We start from the raw sequence: 13,416 nt of genomic DNA, 5'->3' as shown, positions 1-13,416 counted from the left end.
AAATCAATTTAAAATATTCTGTTTGGAATCTCGGTTTTTGGTTTGATTTGAATTTGAATTTTAAAGTACAAATTCAAACACTTAGAGGCTTATCGTGTGCGATAAGCCTCTATCACATACAAAAAGGCCCTTTTCGCGTGCGATAGCATGCTGGGGGCGGAGTCGGGGCGGCGAGGGGGCGGATTCGGTGATGTCTTCACTGGCGGCGATAAGGTTAGTAACATTATCGTCGTCAGTAGCGCACTGAATAGCACCAACTTTCATAGTGGCGCTATTCGGTGTGAAAGCCGGCAGCGAAGACACCGCGGTGGTGCGAAGGCTGATGGCTTTCGCAGGCCCGCCCCCCGTTTTCGCAGGATTCATCATTTTGCGATAGAATGATGAATCCAGGCCTTAGATCTGGATTTTATAAATTGCACTTGCTCTGTCATTTAAAATTTATCCTTGAGTAAGATGACCTTTGGACAGTAGTCCAGGCCTTTGTTTTGGTTTTTAATGGTTATAGACTATTGTAATTCACTATACATTGGGCTACCTCAAACTTCCTTAAAAGCATTGCAAGCATTGCAAAATTCTGCTGCTTATTTAGTACACAGGGCACAACATTGGGAACATGTTTGCCCATTGCTGCAGAAGCTTAATTGGTTCCCGGTACGCCAAAGGATTGAATTTAAAGTGCTAGTTTTAATATTTAAAGCATTGCAACAGAATGGTCCAAATTACTTAGCAGCATGTCTAACTAATTATAATCCATCTTGGTCATTAAGGTCTCCGGATAAAATGTTCTTAAAAGACCCTCCATTAAGAGATGTCAACTAACAAGGTACTCGGCAACATGCATTCTTTGATATAGGCCTAAGACTTTGGGACGGTATGCCTGAAATCTGCGCTTTTTAGATGACATTAAGGTCTTTTAGAAACAACTGAAAGCTTACTTATTTCAGCAGGCTTTTTATCAGGTCAGTCAGAGTGATAGTTTTATTACAATTTTGGGGTAATTATGTATTGTTTTAAAATTGGCTGTTTTGTTATTATTTTATGCAGTTTTATATAAATGTTTTATTCTTGATTTTTGTAATCCATTTAGTACATATCGTTGATATTTGTGGAAAGTAAATATATTAAATAAATAAATATTCCGGAGTCTCCGAATATTTTGTAATAATTGAAATTAGGAATGTATCTTTTTAATAGACTTTAATAAAGGAGTCATGATTAGCAAAAGACAGAGTAATCAGCTTCTCATGCTTAGCTGACTGTTTCTGAATAAGTAGCGTGAGAAGGAATGACTAGGATAACCAGTTTAGCAAAATCAAGTACAGTCAATTTATCACATCTTTGGGCAAGAACTTTGAATTCCTAATCCCCTGTCCTCCTACACTAGTGGTTATCACACCTGCTCTTGGGAACTCATAGTCAATCTAGTTTTCAGGCTATCCACAATAAATATACATTATGGGGTACATTTTAAAACACAGCGCGTGCGTGTACTTTTGTTCGCGCACCAGGCGCGAACAAACGTATGCCAGATTTTATAAGATACGCGCGTAGCCGTGCGTATCTTATAAAATCCGGGGTCGGCGCGCACGAGGGGGTGCACATTTGTGTAACTTGCGTGCGCCGAGCCCTGCGCGCGCTGCCCTTTTCCTCCTAGGCCGCTCCGAAATTGGAGCGGCCTCAGAGGGAACTTTCCTTCCGCCTCCCCCCACCTTCTTCTCCCTTCCCCTACCTAACCCACCCCCCCGGCCCTATCTAAACCCCCCCTCTACCTCTGTTGCACAAGTTACGCCTGCTCGAAGCAGGCATAACTTTGCGCGCACCGGGCCGGCTGCTGCGCGCCATGTTCTGGTCCGGGGGCTGGTCCGGAGATCGTGGCCACGCCCCTGGGCCGAAACCACGCCCGCGGCACTGCCCTGGATGATGCGCCGACCCCGTCACGCCCCCGTCACGCCCCCCCGATGACGCGCTGACCACGTCACGCCCCCCCCCGACACACCCACCCCAAGAAAGCCCCGGGACTTACGCGCGTCCCGGGGCTTTGCGCATGCCGGAAGCCTATGCAATATAGGCTCGGTGCGAAAGGGTTACGCGCGTACCTTATGCGTGTAACCCTTTTAAAATCCGGCCCTATAATGGAGATCCAGTACATGCAAAATTAAACCATGCATATTCATTGTGGATAGCCTGAAAACCCACCTAACTGTGGGCTTCCTGGAAGACTAACCACACGGGAAATAATGTAATAATGTATTTCCCGTGGAATGACTAGTGATACATAAACTAGTTTACCAAAATCTATGCAGCTTATAAACATCACAAAAGCCCTGCCATGCCACTCTTCACTGTTGATTACAGTATTGCTTTTCCTTGACAAGTCCTGATTCTCTGGCTCTCTTGAACAGATTTAGTTCTCCAAAGCTTTCAAAACATGGTGGTAGGAGATAGAAGGAAGTCCATAAAAATTAATGAGTACATTATAATAAAATATATACCTCAAGACTCATGCTGGCTATCCCATGTGTTGCAGTTTGTTGAGGATACATCTAGGCAAAAAACACATTAGAGTGGCATGATTTCTTATGGTTCATCTAAACATAAACATGCATGGGATATAGTCTTGATCTTAACAAAGTCTTGTATTTCAATAACTCTTTATTCCACATTTGCAATACACATTAAGAGGTACATTTTCAAAGACATGTGGAGGTTGTGCATGTAAAATTGGCATATCTGCATGTAAGTAACCTCTGGGCCGGATTTTAATACCTACACGCGGGCGCACAACCCAGCGCGCACAAATGTACGCCCGATTTTATAACATGCATGTGCAGCCGCATGTTATACACTTATATTCAAATATAAGTGTGAATCTGCTGCTGCCTACATCTAAAATAGGCCAGAGACATCCAAGCAAGGCAAATACAGAGATTTGAGCTGCACTTGATTTAGGGGGTCATTTTCTAAAGCTATCGCACGCTTGCGCTACCAGCGCAAGCGTGCGATAGCTAGAAACCTTAGCGCAAGTATGAGCTAGCTACAACGGGGCGGAGTCGGCAACGGAAGAGGAGGAGGCGGGGCGTCACCGGGACTGACTCTGCGACGACGGTGTGGACAGCGAAAAGGTAAGGATCCTTTTCGCTGTCAGTTTAGCGCCGAATAACTACACCTTTTATGGCGTAGTTATTCGGTGCGATCGCTGCCGGCTAGCGCAGGACCGCCCCTCGCTTCGCCCCCCCCCACCCCCTGTTAGTACCAGGATTCGCTAAGCCTTGCGGCATTAGTGAATCCAGGCCTTAGATCTGTGTTGAGTTGAGCTGCATTTAATCAAGTCAATTCATGGCATGCCCTGACTTCACTCTGATTATCTAAACCTTGCAAATTTAGATGGAATGTGAATTTAATCAGATTTTGTTCAGCCCATTCCCAGATATTCTAGTTCCTTTTTGCCTTGGCAGTTCCTTCTTTTTTTTTTTTCCCCCCCTTTCAGCTGCACTGGGACCCGGGGCTGGGATTCTGGCACTATACCCGGGGATTTTCCATCTATTTTAATACACTCTCCATTTCTATCCTGGTCATCCCAGTGACAGCGCTGAGGCTGGAAGCCATGTGCCAGAGCCCCTTCTGGAACCCTGCAGTCACGGGCTCTAAATCCGACCAGCAGGTGACCACAAATGTCATCCCCCCCTCGAATCTCCCCACCCATACTGCCTCTCTAGCACTCCTAGCCCCAATAGACCTGAGCACCTCAGGTCTATTGGGGCTAATCCAAGAATCAAAACGGGATCCATTCCCACTGAGCCCACCAGGCTTTGTTGAGATTGTTTCATAGGCAGGCTGTCAAAGCTCTTAACATCATTATGCTAAATAAAATTATACAGCTTGAAAAGACTTACCGGCAATGCACAGCTTGTGCCCAAGAGGCAGAGAATCAGTGTCCATCCCTTCATAGTGTATTTCAGAGACATCTGAAATACAATGGCAAAAAAAAATTCTGGACTATATTAAACCCTAAAAAGACTTCTGAACCAGGTTTAAAGATACTGAATGCAGCGTATTCCTAATGATTATATATTTTTATTTAATACTGGATGTCATGTAACTTACTGTCTGTATTTCTGAAAAATAAAGAGAATATAAGGAATGTATATTAACCCCCTCCCAATTATTTTGTGAATTGACTTTTTTTTTTTTTTGTATTATGCTACCTTACAACATAAGAATTACATGATGATGCAAGTTCATTCAGATTATCTTGCAGCATGCATTGTACTTGTCATGGAAAGAAAAAACTTAGATACTGGTAAAAATATTTTCTATAGGTTTCGCTATTAAGAAACATCATGGAAGTTCTGTTCCAGTATTTCTGTGCTACGTTATTCTGAATATATTAGAACTTTCTGTATTCCCTTTATACTGCTCTTTCACATTCTGTGGCACAAAATGAAATGTCTTGAAAAGTTCAGTCTCGCAGACTTGTGGTCAACATTTTGCAAACCTTTCATGAACATGAGATAGAAAGTAGTTCCATTTTCCATCTCTTATTTGTTTGGGCAGTGTTTGCAATAGAACTTACCTTTCTAGCAACCTCTGCCTCTATACACCTACATAAATTTAATAAAATAATGAGAGGATGAAATGTATATAGGGCAGGTCCCATCAATGATACTCCGACTTGAGTCAGTGTGCCTCTAAATGGGTTTGTTTTATGCATACGATGTCTCTTAAACCTGGGCATGTTAAGAATAATCTCTCTCTCTCTCAGATTTACTTCTGGAGGTGTGCTAACTCCACCCTGTGATGAGATTGGTAAATTCCACAAGACTCGGAAATCCACACCTTGAACTGATTTTATGCTAGGTATGCATAAAATGGCATCAGTTTATGCAAATATATACTACTAATATATGTGTATATACTTTGCTGTGACAATATCTTGAGTGACACCAAAATTACTTAATCTAAAATCACACAATAGCAGAAATTCTAATCTATCTATATATATCCCCACAAACATATTATTTTTTTATGATATAAAATTATGAAAGCCTGTTTTATTTTAATTTTTATTTAATTTCTGAAGATAAATAATCATTCTAAATTTAACATTCCACCTGCCTAACCACGCTCATCAGTAATTAAATAAATCCAGGCACTTCTGTGCTGTCATAAAAACCCTGAGCAAACATCACATTGGTGCGCTTAGAGTGTGAATGCAATGCGAAGTGGGGGCTCTGGGGAGGGGATTTTTAAAAACAGGGAGAAAGTGTACAAAAGAAAGCACTGGAGAAAGAGTTAAATAAAAATCTAAATAATCATGATCAGCCCCCATACCTTGGGGTACTTTGGTTGTATGGCTAAATGACAGAAATACTAAAAACTATTACATTTGTATTTAAAAATAAAAAGAACAGGAACTCCGTTAGGGACTGATGTATGAAAGGGTTTTTCCATTTTGCGTCTATTGAAAGATAACTAGAAGCAGCCTAGGCTAGAAATTTTAATTTTAGGTTGGACACTGTTGCTGTGCCTTAAGGCAGAGTTTGAATATCATGCTTTGCACATAACATTTTTATCCATTCTAAGCAACAGATAATAAAACTATTATTTTATTTAAAGCAAACATAACTATAAAGTAGACAGGCTATGAAGAGAAAATGTAGCATTAGCCCTCCCTCCCTCCAACTGCTGTGTTGTCTCACAAAAGTACATTTTTATTGCATTTCTTGAACAGGGGAGTTTAAGTCTGATTCTTTTGCTTGTAACAAATTCTCCTGTCTCAAATGCTGATAGCATGTGTAGCATCCCTCTTCTTGACTATTAGGAAATCTGAATTGTTCCCTGTAACTACAGTAAAAGTTTAGATTATCCACTAAGCATCACAGCTGAGTAAACAAATAAGTAGGACAGACTTCATCTGTGTTACAGTTTGGTGCCTGATTAAGTAAGATTGATCAAAATATCAACTTATAATACTGCCGCTTTAAGAAAAGTACCTTGAATGCTGGCTTGCAGTGTTCTTCCACAGCCTGGCGGTATATTTCAAGACAATTCAAGAAAAGGAAGATGTGTATATTTTCCTTACAATAGCCCGTGAGCTTTTTCATAAGCAGGGTTTTATACCCATTTTAAAATTGAAGATCAGCCAATCAGCATGAATCAAGACAGCATGTCCTCATGTAATTAGTCCAGAGCACTTTTCATTGTGCTCAGAGCTGCATACAAAGTCTTATTATTTTTAATTACACATTGAAACCTGTGTTTGCAAAAACAGTCTTCTCTGATATGTATTTTCTAGCAAAATAAATGCATGTAGCCACAAGCTTTGCAAGGGTCTCCAGACAACTGGTTTTAGGGCAGAGCTCATTATCTGAACCTGCTGTGACCATTGCCCTCCACTTCACTGGGCTTCTGTTGGGAAGAACCAAGAAATGAAAAAAACAAATACAGTAACAAACTCAAGCAGGCCATGAGCTGCCTCTGCCTGCTGATGTGATCATAGTCTGGTGCTTCCATGGTACTTATAGTATGTATATATATATATATCCAGCAACCTTTTTTTATATACAGTAGTTAATTCCATAGGGAGAAACCCTATTGTCAGCCTTAGAAACCATTTTATGCTTTACATAGTTGTACGTAACTCTCTCCAATGTCTGAGCAACTTAAAGTGACCTGTACTTTCTGTAGCAGATGTGGAAGAAATGTCATTACAATAATCCGAGATTCCATGAGAGCTGGCATGTGTTTGAAATAAATAGGGGCAGATTTTCAAAACATACGTGCGCGCGTCCATGTGCGTGAGCTACCTGGTGCGCACAATTTTATAACACGCATGTGCTGGCATGCGCATGTTATAAAATTTCAGGTCAGTGCGCGCAAGGAGGGGTATAATTTTGCACATATGCACAGCGATGCAACAGGGCCTTCCCGGACATCCCTTCCCCTTCCCCTATCCTGCCCTCCCCCTATCCCTATCCTAAGTATCCCAATTTCTTTTGTTTTACCTTTTGCTCCTGCTAAGGAGCAGGAGCAAGTTGCATGTGCCGAGACAGCAGCAAATGGCCGCTGTGCCGGGCGCCTCTAGCCTCGCTCTGTCCCCCGGATCGCCACTTTTTAAAGCCCCGGCACTTACAGGCGTCCTGGGGTTTACTCGCGTGGCCGGGCCTGTTTGAAAATTGGCCCGGCGCGCATAGCGCCTAGCCACACGCATAAACCTCGGGATTTATGCACGCCGGGGTTTTAAAAACTACCCCATAATGTTCTGCAATGGACAGAACTGACTTCATGACATCTCAGATATTTGAGAGGCACAAGCTCAGTGGTTTTAGTGGTGTACAGATAGGGGGCTAATTTTGTAACATTGCCCTCCTATGTAATTTTTTCTTTGAAAATGAGCTACAATGCATGTGCTTTAACAGAACAAGTAAACTTTGCATTGGCTCAGGCTATAGAAAATTGCCCCCATAAGACTTTGTGGGCCTGATTTTCAAAGGTATTAATGTGCATAAAACCCATTTTTATGCATGCAAATTGCTGTTATAAAACAGCCCGGGACTCAGTGCACGTAAAAGTAAATTCCTAACCTGGTTTCGCGTGTACTTTTACGTGAACTGGGGATTGGCATTCCTGGGGGCTGAGTTGGGTGCACATGTACATATGTACAGCCAATTTTATATCATGCATGTATATGCTATAAAATGGCTGCGTCCATTCACACTAGACACCATACGCACTTACATGTACGCCCGTGCGACTGTTTAAAAGCTACCATCTAAATGCCTAAACTAACCTGCACAAGTTATGCTCTTGATAGAGCAGGTGTAACTTTCTGCGAGTTATTTTGTGTGCGTGGCAGCTCAGATACCCACTAATTTTCAAAGCAAACATGCATAGGTTTGCTTTGAAAATTCAGGGTAAAGTCTGCATGTAAAAAGGTGCGCACAGTTATAAAATTACTCTCCCTATGCATATAGATGTTCTGAAAAATAAGGCTGATAAAATGCCAGCGGCAAGTGAGTTTTAAAAAAGTCTAACCTGAGCAATTCTGGGTGGCTGCTTTTGACAATTAGTGCGTCAGGCAGCATTTTAAGAAGCAATCCCACAAGTGCAACTAGGGTGGGAATCCCTATGATTTGTAAACAGCCAATTAGGATACATCACACAATAACTGATTTCCTTGAGCAAGAGGTAGGTAGTCAGCATTACAGCTTTAATTATCCGTCTCACACAGAGGGAGTGAAACCAAAATGTGTGTAGTTTTGCCGTCATCTGTGAAAAAAAAAATAAAATAAAAGACAAAAGATCAGCAGAAAGAAATGCTATGAAATATTATTTTTGCACTGTAATACTCTCAAAGACATGTATTTGGCAAAATTTCTGAGCAGTGTAAATGACTGCTTGATTAGAGATATTCTGAGGCGCGAGGATGGCAGTTACAAACCCAAAACCACAGCTTTATTATTACTTTGGGCTTTCAAGAAAGCCTGGGAAGTTCAACACTGTTGGGCCTGCTTGGGAAAGGTATGAGAGAAAGTTTGCAAGGTCAGGAGGAAGACCCAAGGGAGGAGTGGGTGCTGGGTTGCATTGGGAATTTTATGGGCACATCTATCAAGGGAAGATGATGCGTAACTGGCCAGAATGAATGGGTCATTTTATTCTCTATCTGCCATTATTTACTGTTACTATTCCACCATGGCATTTTTTTCTTGAGCTGCAAATGAAAATATTGGACAAAACTCAGGGGCTATCCATCTGCTGTCTCACTGACAGTGTTTACTCCTATCTTCTTTCTCACCCTTACAGACAGTATGATGCATGCCAAAAAAGGTGCCGCACCATTGGGAGGAGACTGTATCCAGGTGGTACTTAAGCTGAAGGAAAAAAAGAGGAGACTGTCTTGCAGAGGAGCAATGTAGCCACTGGGTTTCAGTGGAAAAAGAATTATCTTCAGTTTGTTTTAAATGAGCTACTTGCTAGCTTCATGGAGTGCACCCCAATCCTTCTATTATCTGAGAGAGTAAATAACTGATTTACATTAACCTGTTCAAGTCCTTTCATGATTTTGTAGACCTCTATCATATCCCCACCTCAGTCATCTCTTCTCCAAAGTGAACAGCCCTGATCTCTTTAGCTTTACCTCATAGAGCAGCCGTTCCATGCCCTTTATCATTTTGGTTGCCCTTCTCTGCACTTTCTCCATTGCAACTATATCTTTTTTGAGATGTGGGGACCAGAATGGCACACAGTATTCAAGCTGCGACCTCACCATGCAGTGATACAAAGCCATTATTAGATCCTCCCTTAACCCTCGTAAAAAAGAAATTCCACCCTCTGGGACCTACAAAACTCTCTTGATTACTTCCTCATTGGAAAATTTTTGTGTAGTCTATTGCCCACCAAAATTATTACCCTTGGATCTTTCTCCTTTACTAGAAGCACTATCCTTCCTCCCAGTAGATCTCTCTCGCACCGTGATAACTGGTGATTTCAATCTCCATGTGGATTCCCAACCCCCTATCCCCACTGTTATCCACTTTCTTGAAGCCATGGCTGGCCTAGGCTGAGAACAACTAATTGTCAAGCCAACCCATAAACATGGTCATACATTAGATTTAATCTTTTATAACCCTTCATTCATTCATTCACAAACTCTCCATTACTATATACATAAACTCCGTACCCTGGTCTGATCACTCAGTCCTATCATTTACCGGTACCATTAATACTCTCAATTTGACATCCACGTAAATCCCAAAGACCATCTACAAATGTAAAAGTGTGTGTCCTGAATCATTTTCTAAAACCCTTCTTTCAAAATTAACATTACTTACTCACAAAGATATTCATCGTGCTGTTACAGAATGGAACTCTGCCATTTCTGATACACTTGACTCTTTAGCCCCTCTTAAATGTGTCCCCATCCATCATAAACCCTCTGAACCTTGGTTTTCTACTGCCTTGAAATCTTTAAAAACCAAACTACATCAACTGGAACAATGTTGGCATAAAAACCCAATATTAGAAAACAAAAACGCTATACTTGCTTACGGTCATACAAAAAGAAAATTTCTCTTGCCAAAAAATCATTTTATGCTACTAAAATTCAAGCTGCCAATGGTAACTGTGCTGTTTTATTCAATATAACCAATGCTATAATTACACAATGTTGGGTTCCATATTAGGTGCTACAACCCAAGAAATAGATCTAGGCATCATAGTGGATAACACATTGAAATTGTCGGTTCAGTGTGCTGCGGCAGTCAAAAAAGCAAACAGAATGTTGGGAATTATTAGAAAGGGATGGTGAACAAAATGGAAAATGTCATAATGCCTCTGTATCGCTCCATGGTGAGACCACAACTTGAATACTGTGTACAATTCTGGTCGCCACACCTCAAAAAAGATATAATTGCGATGGAGAAGGTACAGAGAAGGGCTACCAAAATAAGGGGAATGGAACAGCTCCCCTATGAGGAAAGACTAAAGAGGTTAGGACTTTTCAGCTTGGAGAAGAGACGGCTGAGGGGGGACATGATAGAGCAGTGGTTCTCAACCTTTCTAATGCCGTGACCCCGCAATACAGTTCCTCATGTTGCAGTGACCCCTCGCCCCGCCCTCGCCCCGTGAGGGTGGGGTGAGGGCGGGGCTTTGGTCATATGGGGGCGGGGTTATGGATGGGGTTGGATTTTAGTGCACACTTATCATTTAATTATGACATTTATAATGTGAATGTAACTCAACTCACCATAGGTTCTCACATGCATGGCACACTGACCCATGATCATCACGGGGCTAGATGTAAAAGTACAGTTTGTATCCACAGGAACCCCCCTGACCCACAATAATGGATGTAAAGCAGAATTATGACATTCCCCATACAACTCACCCTACAAAAAAGATATTCTGGTTCTAGTGACATCTCAGTAACAGCAACTCAAACTCCTTCTATTTCCAGGCTCAATAGCCCTACTTATGAAAAGACAGCAGTTTACCACCAATGCATGTCCTCTGAGAAAACACAACAAATAAGACCGATACAAACGCTTACATGCTAGCAAAATATCTCATCTCGGTAACAGACACAGAACCGACCTAACATACTCCCAGGATCTGTAGTAATGCACATAAACTAATCCGCACACAGTTACACCTGTATTATGGAATACACTCAAACAGGAGCAACCCTATCTATGAAAAGGCAACACTACAAATATTAAATCAGGTCCTAAAAACCAATACACCTCTTATTAGGAAAACAGAACTAGCAAGCAGCTATAGATCCCCACACAGAAATAATTGTAAAACTATACTATACTAATAAGCAGAATAAATGTTTCAAAACAGCTATGAACATCCAACAATTAAAAACACATAAAAACTATTAAACATTCTCCAAACACCAATAAAATAGTTCAAAAAAGCAGACATCACACAATTAAAATGGCAGTCAAGAAAAATAAACTTAAAAAGCCACCTTTACTTACCCCCTCCAGCAGCTCTCCTACTCCCCTTCCCTGCAGGCCGTGGCACTCACCAGAAGCAGCAGTAGAAGCTAAGCTCTATACTTATGGTCCTCTTCCTTAGTGCCCATGTCTCTCACACACACACACCATACCAGTCATGCCCCCATGACCAGTTTCTGTCTCTCACACACCAATCATCTCCCAAACAGTCTTGGCACACACACACCAGTCACCTTCCTGAACAGTTTCTCTCATGCCATACACACACACACACACACACACACACACACACAGGCTTCCCACTCCCGTGTTCTACTTACATATACGGGCTTCTCACTCTCATAATCACTTTCTCACACACACACACACACACCAGTCACCTTCCTGAACAGTTTCTCTCATGCCATACACACACACACACACACACAGGCTTCCCACTCCCGTGTTCTACTTACATATATGGGCTTCTCACTCTCATAATCACTTTCTCTGTCTCTCTCTCTCTCTCACACACACACACTCACTCACTCACCAGTCTCTCACTCCCATGCTTGTTCTCTCCACATGCACAGGCTTCTCATTCCCATAATCACTTTCTCTCTGTTACACACACACCAGTCTCTCTCATTTCCATGCTCACTCTCCACGTGCACAGGCTTCTCATTCCCTGAATCACATTCTCTCACATTCACACACACACACCAGTCTTTTTCTCTCACACATACCATCACCTTACCAAGCAGTCTCTCTCTCTCATGCATGCACACTCACCCTGGTTTCTCACTCCCATGCTTTCTTTCACCCCCACAACACCAGGCTTCTTACGCCGATGCTTTCTCACATACCCAGACTTCTCCCTTCCATGCTTTTTCTCTCTCTCACACACACACATCAGTCACCTCCCTGACTAATGTCTCACACTCTCACACACACATCAGTCACCTCCCTGACTAATGTCTCACACTCTCACATACACATCAGTCATCTCCCTGGGCAATCACTTTCATTGTCTCTCACATACACACACACACATCAGCTCTCTGACCAGTCAATCACACACAGGCTGGCTGGCTGCTTCTCTCTCTTTCTCTCACTCACTTCCTCTTCTCCCCCGAGCACAAATGGGAGCTGCAGCAGCCTCGCTGGCCAAGAAAGAAGAATCCCATCGGCCGCGGGAGGCTCGTGCTGCTGTCTCCTTTCTCCATTACCGGCTGCTTCAACTGCTCGGGGGCCGATGCTGCAGCCGCCGCTGCTACTTTTTCGCGTGGCGCGGCTCTCTCTCCTTCCCGCGCACCACGATTCACTTCCTGTTCCGGGTCACGGGAGGGGGGGGCAGGCGCAGGAAGAAGAAAAGGCCCAGCCGCGGGTGCAGGGCTTCTTCTAGCGCCGCTGCCGTTCCCGCTGGGCTTGAACGTGCTGACAGCCCGGCGGCAACGGCAGCGGGAGAGACCGGGAGCGCGCGACCCCTGCGTTTTGGGCGTTCGACCCCCGCCGGGGTCGCGACCCATAGGTTGAGAACCGCTGCGATAGAGGTGTTTAAAATCATGAGATGTCTAGAACGGGTAGATGTGAATAGGTTATTTACTCTTTCGGATAATAGAAAGACTAGGGGGCACTCCATGAAGTTAGCATGTGGCACATTTAAAACTAATCGGAGAAAGTTCTTTTTTACTCAACGCACAATTAAACTCTGGAATTTGTTGCCAGATGATGTGGTTAGTGCAGTTAGTATAGCTGTGTTTAAAAAAGGATTGGATAAGTTCTTGGAGGAGAAGTCCATTACCTGCTATTAAGTTCACCTAGAGAATAGCCACTGCCATTAGCAACGATAACATGGGATAGACTTAGTTTTTGGGTACTTGCCAGGTTCTTATGGCCTGGATTGGCCACTGTTGGAAACAGGATGCTGGGCTTGATGGACCCTTGGTCTGACCCAGTATGGCATATTCTTATG

The 13,416-nt window shown here is 42.8% G+C and overlaps 1 protein-coding gene across 3 annotated transcripts in view; it reads right to left on the bottom strand.

Annotated features, from left to right (window-relative positions):
• AMBN (ameloblastin) overlaps positions 1 to 6,079 on the bottom strand; it is a 33,251-nt gene extending 27,172 nt beyond the window's left edge. For all 3 annotated transcript variants that reach the window (XM_029598169.1, XM_029598179.1, XM_029598187.1), the window contains exons 1-3: positions 5,994 to 6,079; positions 3,894 to 3,965; positions 2,493 to 2,543 (exon numbers count right to left, since the gene is read on the bottom strand). In XM_029598169.1, coding sequence (XP_029454029.1) covers positions 2,493 to 2,543; positions 3,894 to 3,965 — 123 coding nt within the window. In that variant the 5' untranslated portion in view covers positions 5,994 to 6,079. The remainder of the gene's footprint in view (positions 1 to 2,492; positions 2,544 to 3,893; positions 3,966 to 5,993) is intronic.
• Positions 6,080 to 13,416: the final 7,337 nt, after the last annotated feature.

This window comes from Rhinatrema bivittatum, chromosome 1 (genome assembly GCF_901001135.1).
Source record: "Rhinatrema bivittatum chromosome 1, aRhiBiv1.1, whole genome shotgun sequence".
Classification (NCBI taxonomy): Eukaryota; Metazoa; Chordata; class Amphibia; order Gymnophiona; family Rhinatrematidae; genus Rhinatrema; species Rhinatrema bivittatum.
The sequence above is the reverse complement of the archived record's forward strand: the minus strand, read 5'-3'. Positions and strand labels throughout refer to the sequence as shown.